The 12,807-nt window shown below is 36.4% G+C and overlaps 1 protein-coding gene across 8 annotated transcripts in view; it reads right to left on the bottom strand.

Moving 5' to 3' along the window:
- The window catches only part of LOC144056015 (band 4.1-like protein 1), a 77,337-nt gene that overhangs the window by 31,991 nt on the left and 32,539 nt on the right, over window positions 1-12,807 (bottom strand). For all 8 annotated transcript variants that reach the window (XM_077572349.1, XM_077572353.1, XM_077572356.1 and 5 more), the window contains exons 3-5: window positions 4,917-5,039; window positions 4,448-4,615; window positions 1,233-1,337 (exon numbers count right to left, since the gene is read on the bottom strand). In XM_077572349.1, the coding sequence (XP_077428475.1) occupies window positions 1,233-1,337; window positions 4,448-4,615; window positions 4,917-4,955 (312 nt within the window). In that variant the 5' untranslated portion in view covers window positions 4,956-5,039. The remainder of the gene's footprint in view (window positions 1-1,232; window positions 1,338-4,447; window positions 4,616-4,916; window positions 5,040-12,807) is intronic.

Here is a 12,807-nt window from a genome sequence, read left to right as displayed (position 1 = left end):
AAAAAATTGTCCAGAATGGAAAATTGATTCTCAATCGAATCGCAGACCCAAAAATCGGAATTGAATCGAATCGTGAGACAGTCAAATATTTCCACCCCTAGTGTTCATATGTGCTGACCATAGACCATAATAACAGATTATTTGGACATATTAAAAGTTCCATTTGATGTTTTTCTTTTAATTACTTTGATCTCATTCACTGTCATTGACGGCTAAAGACGTCAAATGAAAACCTAGAAAAAAATTTTTATTGTACATTTAGAACAGATATAAAATTTGTGATTAATCGTGAGTTAACTAGTGAAGTCATGGGATTAATTATGAAAAATTCAAAATTTGTAATAATCTTTTTTAAAAGTAATTTTGATTAAAAAATATATATATTATAATAATCTTTTTTAAAAAAAAAAATTAAGAAAAGATTATAAAAAATTAGGGGCGTCAGCAATTACATTTTTTAATCATAATTAACAGCAAAAGTTAATAAAAAAGTTTTAAAAACTAATAGAAATTGTTTAAATGAATTTTTGACCTCTATAGCCGTCAATGGCAGTGAATGAGTTAAACACATACAACTCTTCTTGTCTCTATGGAAAATATCATGCACCATCATCAACTATCCACTATGTAACAAGTCACGACAATTGAGCTGTCAAGATGTCTCCATGTTGATGATAATGATGGCGGAAGTACTCCAGATATAAGCGAGACTTAGTCTTGTCATCTTTTCTGCCATCAAAAGGAAGGCCTGTCCTCTGTGGCCTGTTGTGCAATCGCATACCTGCCTTACAGGAGGCTAACGTCTGTCAAACCCGCTAACCTATAGTCAACATAGACATCAAGGCCCCCTCAGCTCACTGCAATGACAATTATGTAATTATATGTTTCAAATAATAAAAACTCACCTGTAAGTCTTGGTTTCATCCGTCTAAATTCACTCAACAGTAATATCCTTGGACTACTCTGTTTCCAATAAATATTTATTTAGCAAAATTGAATATGCATCTTTAATGTTCAATGCAGCATTTTCATCTCTAAACCAGCTGCACACATTTTCAGAAACTGCATAGATTGTGACAAAGCATTTCCATTTTCCATTCATCTCTAAGTGATGAATTGCGCACAGTGGAGAGCGTTAACTCAGCCAACAAGTGAGAGGAATACTGATTGCCTTGTTGATGTTTATGCATTCAAATCACCTACTACAGTATTGTGGTGAGCGATCCGCTGACCTTTTGGGTGTCTGTGTCTACAAAGGTCAAGCCAAAATAGTCCTTCTCCAGCAAGTTGAGGTGCTCACACACCATGTCTATCAGCGTCTGTCCTTTTGAGTGCTTCTGCAATGACAAATGCACGGCAAGTTTAAAATGTCAGAACAAACAAAACAGATGTCGTCCAATATCTTAGCATGGACAGCAATGTTTCTGAATGGGTAACGTTTTGTTTACTAATATGATGAAAACAATATTTTTTTTATAAAAACAGCTCCATCATCTGATTTTGTGTCTCAATCAGTGCATTTGGAATTTGGGTGAGAGGCGGGGTACTCTCGAGGCTGGTCGTCAGCCAATCATAGGGTACATACCATACTTCACTTTACTTGATCTTAGAAGCACACATTTGCAATTTCTGGAGAAATTGTGTTTGAAGGCTGAATGAAATAAAACTGAAGAATGTGGAATGATGTGGAATTATTTGGAATGACTTTGAATGATGTGGAATTATTTGGAATGACTTTGAATGATGTGGAATGATATAGAAAAACATGGAATGATATACAATGACCTGGAATGGGTTGATTATGTTGAAGTTGAAACGGTGTGAATGGGTGTATAAATGCGGAAGCAGGACGGGAATATGTCAATATTTTGGGATTTGGTGCTTTAGAAAATTTGGTGAATGGGAATGGCAATTGAGATGGCTTGAATGATCTGAATATGTTGAAATTTGAATGGTTTGAATCAGTCAAGTAATGTTGAGGGAGGAGTGAATAATGTAGAATATTTATTTTATGGTAAGGTTTTTTTTGTTTGTTTTGCTGTTTGTTTTTTAGGGTGAAGATCTGGGAATTTTTGGTATGTGCACAATTGTGGCATGTTGAAAAATGTTTTCAAGGTAAACTAAATGAGCTGAATTATTTAACTTTTAAATGGTAATGACGTAAATATGGAATATTAAATGCACCATTGGGAATGAATAGGGAATTTACTGTAGCTATTTTAAAAGTGAAAATCGTGAATTTTTGGTCAGTTGGAAATTTTGTCATGTTGAAAATGGGAATGATGTAAACGTGTCATGTTCAATGTACCATTGTCAATGAACGTTTAACAACACTTGGAGGAATACTGGCCTCATTGAGAACGAATGGTAAAAAAAAAAGGGGGGGGGAGCTTGGGGGGTTGAATTTTGGAAAACCTGTGAATATTTGTAATGAGAAAAAAATACTAGCCCACATGATTAGATTATTTTTATTTTCATATATGTTGAAATTGGTATCATGTGAATCAGATGAACTATGTGTAAGGAGTTTCATGTTAACCACTGCAATAAAAAAACAAAAAAAAACAATCAAGAGTATGGGGGAATCATGGTGTTGCCATGGAAACATATGTACTGTAAATGTGAAGCAGTGATTCTTAACAATTCCCTGCTAGCACTTGAATTGATACACCAATGGCATTTTAAAGGTCAAAGAACGGTAGAGCGACGCTTGGTAATTCTGCTCTTTTTATGTATACTTTTGGTCACGTAAAGCAAATTTTAGAACTATGCAGAGGGGTGTACTATGACTGCACATGTTTCTAAATGTGAAGTACACTAAGTATGGGGCCAGGCTAACAATATTCATTTGCGTTTTTCCTCAGCAGGACACTCTTGTTCTTCTACACCAACCTTATCCAACCATGATTTTATTGACCAGAGACTATTACTGGAACAACTAAAGGCTTTCCTTCAATGTTCAAAATCAATAATTGTCCAAGCATGTTGTTTAGCTGAAGAATTAAGGTTGGGAGAACTAGAGGTATAGCAAGCGGTCGGTGCGCAACAGGAAGACTCCCTTCCAAAAGGGCTGGACCCAGACATATTTTGACCTGATTTAAACAAACATGCCATTTAACCAGCTCAACTAGCAGCCGCTAAATTGCAGCGGCACTCATTTGATCAGACTGTGTGTGCTGTTTGCAAAAGGAAAGGTGTGTTGTCAGCGCGCTGAAATGACTCAGATGCACAGATAGGACAAGTTAAAAGGAGTTTTGTCATAGCTAGATTGCTAGATGGCTAGCTAGATGGCTAGCTACAGTAGCTAGCAAGAGATAGATAGATAGATAGATAGATAGATAGATAGATAGATAGATAGATAGATAGATAGATAGATAGATAGATAGATAGATGGATGGATGGATGGATGGATGGATGGATGGATGGATGGATGGATGGATGGATGGATGGATGGATGGATGGATGGATGGATAGATAGATAGATAGATAGATAGATAGATAGATAGATAGATAGATAGATAGATAGATAGATAAATAATGCATGAATGTGGAACATCCTCCAATTAAAGTACTACTTAAGGCAGGAGTGTGTACTCTCACATTTCTTAGCAGTAGCTAGAGGTTTTCCTTTATGCACCTTTGTGAAGACAGGAAAATATTAAGAGCACTCAAGACGTAAAAGCATTCATAAGAATAATGCAAACTATTTTTTGCAGTATTGCCAGCAATTAAAGGTATTGCTGAAATGTTTTCAGTGTGTTAAAGAAAATGGTGGTGAATGTGCCGCATTGCTGATGCGTTTTACACACCCAAAAGCCAAAATTACCGTTTTTATGCACTTGAGAAGGCTTGTGAAAATAAAGGGCTTCATCCATTTTAATAATCAGTAGGCCTACAGGTCTTGCAATCCATAATCCATGACCTTGCTTGTATTTCAGACAATAATTCCATTGCTGTGTCATTGATCTAAATAGTGTAACTTCATAGAATCATGACATAAAGTATAACCTGTTATTTTACTAGAAATGTTTACAAGTGCAACTCATTAACAGTGGGAAACTAAAATTCTTTTGGATATAGTTTTTTGGTGTATTCATAGAAGCGCCTGTTGTGCATGGCTTTATATTCCTTTCCCAGCAGGTGATGTGTCATTTCACACTGCTGGAATAAAAAAAAACTGATGCATGTGTGGAAACACTTTCAATCTGCAAAGATGTGATGTTTCAGTATGTGTTAACGCAAAACGTAAAACTATCTCGCGTCCTATGAGCTCTCTGCATGTCCTTATCTCTTTTATTTCCTCATCCAACCAGTGATGTCTTCAACAATAATTTGCCCACAAAGACCAAGAAAAAGAAGACTAAGGAATCAATTTCAGCGTTTGAACAAATGTTGCTAAGACTAATTATTAAATGTGTTACCAAATTATTTGTGGTGTAACGCATACCTCAATGTCTCCTTTGTAGTCTGACAAATCCAGCAGTGCTACTTTAAACTGTGTGGTTTTATGTCTCTTGGAGCCTATCTGCGGTGATTTCAGGTTTTTGTTTGGGGATGTCTTTTCTGGTGTGTCGTCGTTCTCTTTCTGTTCATCCAGAGGCTTAGAATTCTGCTCCTTTAACCACATAAAAGTACAGAAAGCATTAGTCTCACAACAGTATTATAATCTATATTGAATTAATAGTATTATCATTATTGTCTAAAAATTAAAATGTCAAGGCGGGGAAAAAAAGCATGGACGTATAATGAGAAGTTCGATGTTGACAAACATGAAGATTTATTTTTGTTTATTTTTCTAAAATGTGAATATAAAAAATCTACAAAGCAAAAAGACTTGTAAGCATTATTTTATCATTACATAGTGACTTCAGAGGTCATTAGGGGAATGCATTTATAAATCTAAATGGTAATCCCACTTGTTTTGCCATCTTGCCATCTAAGATTGGCTCCTGCATGTCAGCTACTGCCCCCTGCTGCCTGGGAGGACTTGGGAGGACTCACTCAGCCCACACCTTGACCACTTCAGCAAAGACAGAAATCTGAGAGGAAACAAACAAACATTGTCAAAAATGATGAAAATGGCAAAATTGATACATAATGAATACTAGCAACTTCGTTTTTTTGTTTACAAGAATGATCACCAAACACAATCATAGAGAAGAATAGTTTTATTGATTAATAGCTGTTAAATTGAATAAATAATAATCCTAGTTTTATGTACATAAATTAGTGAAGGGCAAGTACTGATACCAGGTATCAGTATTGGGCCGATACCTGGCCTTATTTTAAGGTATTGGTACTCGTGATCAGTTGCCCTCTTGTGGCCATTTTATGATCAGGAACTAGAAATTAGACATTAGAAGAATAAAAAAATACATTAAGGAAAAATACTATACTGAGATGCAGAGGTCTTTCTTTAAAAGTATCTGTCATTGTTTTTTTTCAGGAGATTTTATGTCTCAAAATACTAGTGGTATCAGTTATTGTTATCGTATCGGTGACTACTCAAGAGTCTAGTATTAGTGGTGTGTGATACTGCAAATTTTGGTATTGATCCGATACCAAGTAAATGCAGAGCCAGTATGGTATATATATATTTTTTTCATTAAGGTAGCTGTATCATCGAATTGCTTATTCACAATCAATTTTCAACCTTTAACTGTTTTTATGTTGTTTCATTTTTAAACTTAAATTTTTGAAGGACAAAATTAGGACAAAGTTTATTGATATAGAAAATACTTTTACAATAATATCAATGCCCCCCCCCCCCTCCCCCCAGAAACATTACAACCATAATAAAATAAAATAAAATTAACTTTCTAAATATGATTAGGGGAAAATAAATTTAAACAAATACTTTATCATATACTGTTCAGAAACTACAAATACGATAGGATACGATAGGATACGATAGGATACGATACGATACAATATACTTTTATTTTCCCCCTGGGGAACTTTTTCCTGGACTCCGTCCATATAATACCAATACAAAAAATAACAAAAAATTCTGCCTTCATTGTACTTCTTTTTCAACCTACATAAACAAGATGTTAAAGATTATCATGCAACAACAGTTATAAAACATAAAACAACATACAAAACAAATCCTTGCACAAGTAACATACTGTATATGTTCAGGCAATCTACTACAAAGATGAGATGCTAAGTCACGTGACGGCACAAGATCGAAACATGGGAGAGGAGGAAGAGCAGGAGCAAATCTGCCTGTGCCTGCTGTGACATGCCTATTATCTATTTGACCAAACTGATATCATAGTGCCATTATCGATCCGTTATTGATACTGACTTGGTATCGATAATAATGATATTTGAAACGATCCACCCACCACTATTGAGTATTCATACTGTTATCAGTCAGAAAAAAAATGCTATAGAACATCCTTATGTAATAACGAAATGGCTTAAAAATCTCATCAAAGGGTAAACACTAACAGAGCCCATTATGGAGCTGTTTTCTCAGAAAGTGTGATTAATTACTGCATGAACAGAAATTGATGTCGCAAAACGAGGCAATAGAGTTACCCAAGTGAGTTAATTCCCTTGAAACAGACTGATGGCCACAATCGACCCAGGCAGTGAGAGGAAGATAACTGCAGAACAATGCACAATTAGAAAATGGATGGACAGAATGCAGAGGCCTTTTATATGCTCTGTGTCAAGAAATGTAAACGAATATTGTTATGGCTCAACTAGTTAATTAGCTAGTCAGCTGTTTAACTAATGTTAGCAAATAATGTGCAGTAAAATTATTTTTCTGGTGCTCAATGGGACTGGAAAAAACGGCATCACTATTTTTCTGTCAAAACAGATGCACATTCCCAATCAACACTTCTTTTCTTTTTCTTTGTGCGTGCCCTGAGTGATAAGTGGGTTGGGAAAACCAGTTCCAGAAAGTAAAAACCCTGACACGGTTTTGTTTTAGCCACAAGTGCTTCTTTTCAACAGGTGGAGACGAGCTCGTTTACCTGCCAGTTGAGTAGAAGCATTTGTGGTTAAAGCCATTCTGTGGCAGAGTTTTGACTTTTCTGGACGTGGATTTCCCAACCCTGGTGATAAGTACGCTTCATTTTGTTGTACCATTTTGCATCAATCCTACTAATAGGGGGCCCCATTTGGAGATTTCGGAATAACGTGTCTGAGTCCAGTTGTGTTGCTGACATGGAACAACATCAACCATCTTTCGGGTGGCCCTACCAGTGATGCCAGTAATGCATTACTTAGTAACTCTATTATTTATGAAAATGAGATCAGGCTTTCCAGTTCTGCCTCCAGTTTAATTAAGGAGTGTGCATTAGTCTATGAAGGCAGATAGTGAGGGCATCAGGGAGGGAGTATGCATGTATGCATGCCTGTGGAAGAGTACTGGCTCAGCTCAGAGGATTCGTTGCCATGGTAACAGCACAGCACAGCACAGTTTTTTTCCCCCTCCTCACACCTGATCGTCTCGCTCCTCAGTGGAGAGACAGACAAACTCAGGAGGGAAAATGAAGGACTAAATATGAGGCGATGAGAACAATTGAGTTGCATGCACAATGGATTTTTTAAGAAATATTAAAAAGAGATTCAAGCACTGCATAACAGCTGAGGAAAGATACTGTAGGTTGAGGAAACATACCATGTAACGTGTTAGCTGCTATTATTTCCTCTTTATTTGCTCTGATGCATGTCATGTACTGTAAAAAGAGCAATATGGCCAATGTACATGCCAACCGAACGGGGAGCTTTGCAATCATGTTTTTGTCTTCAAGTATACTTCATAGCTCATATTTGATTTTAATTTCATCACACTTAAAAGAGCATATAGAGTGGAAATGCGGCAATATTCTGCCACTCAAGCAGACGGTTCATTTATGACACGTCAAAGATGTTACATTATTTACATTATATTATTATAACATTACATTATTTCATACCACTTAATTCATTCATTATTTAATTCCACGTCAACCCAACTCTCTGTACGGTAATTTACTTGTGTGTGGGAGGTACTTGAGTGTATAGTTGTAGGACCATTTAATTCTCTGGTGATTGTTTGTGACATATTTTGCTTTAGTGCATGCATACATTCAATTAAAAGGAGAAATAGATTCACTAAAGAGATTTCGCAACTGAAGATGATCTCTATGTTTGGATTACAAACATTCACCGGTATGACATTCGCCTCTGCTATAAGGTAAGCTAACTGTCGACAGAGCCATGAGTGCAACTGCTGATCGATTTTGTTCTGGAGGATCACTTCATGGTGTATTTTTGACTGTTATTGGTTGCTATGTCCATTTACATAAATCATTTGTGAAGTAAAGTTTGAGGAAAGGGATGTTGGGTGCATTTTGGAGCAGACTTCCAAGACGTGCTAGCTCAAGCAACTCGGCTAAAAACACACACTCTAATTACATTGCCTACTAACTACTTATTTTCATAAACTTCTACTAAACTTTTGTGCTGCTGGGAAATGAAAAGAGAGACCTTAAGGAGGTTATTTTAGGCAGAAATCTCAAAATTGACACATGTATATATATATATATATATATATATATATATATACAACTTACCAGTCAACGTTAAACATTTCTTGACAATAATATGTTATATGTGACCTCACTAATATAAACATGACATCTGATTAATATTACATTTGTGGAATATGAGTTATGAAGCAAAATCCAGCCAATTTTATCCCTCTCAGGGTGCGTCCATCTTGCCACTTGCTGTCGGCTGAAGATAACTTCAAAGTTGCTCAGGGATCGGGCAACGACCAATCACAGCTCACCTGTTTTTTTTAAGCTGAGCTGTGATTGGTTGTTACCTGAGCAACATTGATGTAATCTGTATAATAATGTAGTATAAACACATTAAATATTTAAATAATTATTGAAACTTCCTGAAAATTACAGTCAGTTAAAGGGCCACCACACCTCGACTCAAGGGCCACTGTTGATAAAGGCTTAATGTCAGACGCTGTTATGTAAGGTTGCAATGCAAATCAAGGCTTGCCTCCGTCACCACTTATTGTATTTGCTGTTGCGTCTCGCAGTGCGGTTTGCTAGAGAACAAACCCTGGCACACGCAAAAAAAAAAGAAAAGAAAAGAGTTCATTAAGCCCCCACTAGCCAATGCATGCGATTGTTACACTATAAAGCATTTACCATCCTCCCAACTCAAGTAAATCACTAGCTTTACTTTATTACCAATGCCTTGACCATTGCTTTAATTCTTTTAATTTCTACTCAGCGTTGTCCACCCCTTTCAAAGATTCCCGAACCCCTTCAAACGTGACTGCATGAAGTAGAGCCCACGCAACTCATATGAGCTATCTGAACCCTGGAGGGGAAGACATGCCGAGTCACTTCCTGCTTTTTCAGTTCTTTTTCCTTCCTCTCATGGTGTACTCACTCCTTACATAAATAGTGCATATCGACACAAGGTTCAAAAAGAACATTTCAGATCACTGCATCATGCAACACATGGCAATTTTAACTAAGCTATTGAAAAAGATTATGGGAGCAAAGGCCTATACTGGCGTTTTTGGGGGGACAGAATCGAATACAAGAGTCTTCCAAGTTGGAAGACATTTGTTTGCCTTGTATATTAAAATAAGTCTTTCTTTTATGCACCATTCCCAAACTAACAGTACAAACCAATTAGGAAATGCAATTTAGTCTTTGTTGCCTTTCATCACAGCTATTCACTGTGAGCAATAAGTTGGCAACATCAGTGTAATCGTCACTAACCGGGCCAAGTACCAACGGAACCCTTAATCTGCCACTGATGGAAGCAATGTTGTTTTTTTTTTTCTTTTAAAGAGAGCTCAGTATTGTTCATTCGATTTGACATCATCATTGCTCTCCTTTTCAAAAAAAAAAAAAAGTAAAAAAATGTTTTTTTTCTCTTTTTTAAATTTTTTTTGAAAAATATATATACATATATATATATATATATATACACACACACACATATATATATATATATATATATATATATATATATATATTTATTTATTTATTTTGAATGTTGGTGAGTATGTGTATGTGCGTGTGTGTGTGCGTGTGTGCGTGCGTGTGTGTATTCATCAGTTCACCTAAAGCCTATTAAAAAAAATCCCATACTAATAATATAATATAATAATAAATTGCCAAATGCAGAAACATCAATGTAACACGTATGTATCACGATGTAGTGGCTCTCGCTAATAGACAGAATTAAGTAACCAGAATTAGGTTAAAAAATTCTATATACGTAGACCATGTTTCTATAAATTTTGATATTTGGTTTTTATTTGAGGCAGATATTTTTTCCATTAAAATGTGATTTATGAGGAGGTTAGACCATTGGTCGATATTCAGAGTTTGTTTATTTTTCCAGTTAACAAGAATTTCCAGTTAACAAGAAGTTTTTTTAGCGATAGTAAGGGCTACAAGTGTAGATTGAAATTGTTTATGTGGTAAGTCAATTGTTGTTAGGTCACCTAGCAAACACAAATTTGGAGATTAAGGTCTACAGTCCAAAATAGCGGAAAGTTTTTCTAAGACTTTAGTCCAGAAATACATAACCGGAGTACATAACCATAAAGCATGAATATAAGTGTCTGTAGTGTTTTGTAAACATTGGAGACAAATGTCGGAGTCTGAGAGTCCCATTTTCTTCATCGTCTTTGTTGCCTTTCATCACAGCTATTCACTCTGAGCATTTAGTTGGCAACATCAGTGTAATCGTCACTAACCGGGTCAAGTACCAACGGACCCCTTAATCCGCCACTGATGGAAGCAATGTTTGATGATGAATGACAGACTGACAGACGGTCCGTCGGTACTGACGGAATGCCCACCTTTGTCGGTCTTAAAATAGTGGTGAAAAAGTAAATTTGACTCTATTTAGAGTGGGACCAAATGGACTCAGTTTTAGAGTCGGCTAATATTTACATTTGGAAGAGAGTAAAATAAATTGGGGGGAAAAAATAAAAGTGACTCAAGAGATGACAAATGAACGCACGACTTTTAGCTTGGGAGACTGCCACACTACCACCTGAGCTATGCACCTCCTACTGTTTACTTATCTCCAATAGTGTTTGACCATATTTTGGTCTCTTGTAGTTACGAAGATTCCAGCAGACATGCACAGCAGGAGGTGCATGGCTCAGGGAATCGATCGGCTGTTTCCCAAGCTGAAGTCATGAGTTTGTTCCTCAACCCTTGAGTGACTTTTATCTATTTATTTTCCAGTTTCTTTATTTTTGTCTCTACCAAGTGTGACTATTACTTGAAAACAGTCTATTTGGTCCCACTCTAAATATAATCAAATTTACTCTACGTACATAATTTACTGTGTGGTGAAAAAAAATGACAGACTGATTATTACACTTTGGTCGAGCTTAAATAAAAAAAGACAAATGACAGACCAGCAAAATTTTGTAAATTGCCCACCCCCGCTAATTGACAGGTGTAATTCAGTGAAGAATTGTGCAGACATGCCTAATAATCATGGTGGCAAAATCCAACAGCCCAGCAGTATAGGGTATAGCAGTGGCTCAATTGTATGCTGTCAGACCACAATCTCAAAACAGGCCAATTTCAGAAAGACTAGAAATAATGGCTGTACAGTGTACTATGACTCCTCATGCAAATGTGAATTATGGAAATTCAATTCTCACAGAACGAGAAGAGGTTTTAGTAGTGGCCCCCATGTCCTTCCAAAGAGAAGTAATATACTCCAGTGGGAAGCAGGTACTTTACTGAGCAGTAAAATCTAAACATCTCAAGCGGCTGTAAATAGCTCTGACACTCCCTGAAAAGCAGCAATGCTTCTGTCTGATGTGTGACAGCCCTTCTGAGCTATGGCACAATAGATCCCGTAAATCACTGGGAGTTTGTGATAAGGACAAATAGTGCTGGGCTGTACGGAAAAAAACTTCTATCACAATATAGGCTATTTCATAACACAATAACGATATACGACGATATATTTTCAGATTTTTCTATCAACAAAATTATACAACACACTATGATTGATCATTTTCTCATTTTATTTTGAAGTGACATTAAAAAGATCTGTATCAAAAGAGAAATGCATCCGGTAGTGCTGCTATATAAAAATTATCAAATGTTCACAAAAGAGGCAAAGTAACCACTGACATGTTTTTTTTTTTTTACAAACGTATTTATGAATCTAAATAGGGGATACAAAAATGTTTCAGACAGATATTGTTTAAAAATTAAAAATGACATCTACTGTAATGTCGTTTTGAAAACATTTATTGTACAGATTTCAAAACTCAAGACTGCAGTGTGAAAACAAATAATATTTCGTGATATGAAAGGTATTTTTTTAGTATGAACATCCATTTTCTGAATCACTTATCAAGCCTGTACTTCCTGTTTAGCTAAGTGTGTATTAGGAATGCACGGTTAACCGGTACTAATTTGGTATCGGGGTACTGCGTCATTTAAAACTGTACTATACTGCATTTTGTATGGTACCGGTACTTGCAGAGCCGCCGCTCGCCAAGTGACCTTGCCGAGTCTCTTAACTAGTCCGAGGAGTTAGCAAATAGCAAACAAGTAGCAGTGTATCATCACAGAGAGACAGTGTGTGTGTGCGTGGGTGCGTGAGTGAGTGTGTGTGTGTGTGTGTGTGTGTAGGGGGGAGAAAACAAGTAGCAGCGTGGTTTGACCCACGCGTGCACAGCAAGAGACGAAGGAGCCCATGAAGCAGGAATTAGCATATTGCAAATAAAAGTGTATTTGACTCACAAGTGCGGAGGAAGACAAAAAGAAGGAGACCATGAAA

Source organism: Vanacampus margaritifer, chromosome 8 (assembly GCF_051991255.1).
Source record: "Vanacampus margaritifer isolate UIUO_Vmar chromosome 8, RoL_Vmar_1.0, whole genome shotgun sequence".
In the NCBI taxonomy this organism is placed as follows: domain Eukaryota; kingdom Metazoa; phylum Chordata; class Actinopteri; order Syngnathiformes; family Syngnathidae; genus Vanacampus; species Vanacampus margaritifer.
This window is presented reverse-complemented; position numbering and strand designations above follow the sequence as displayed.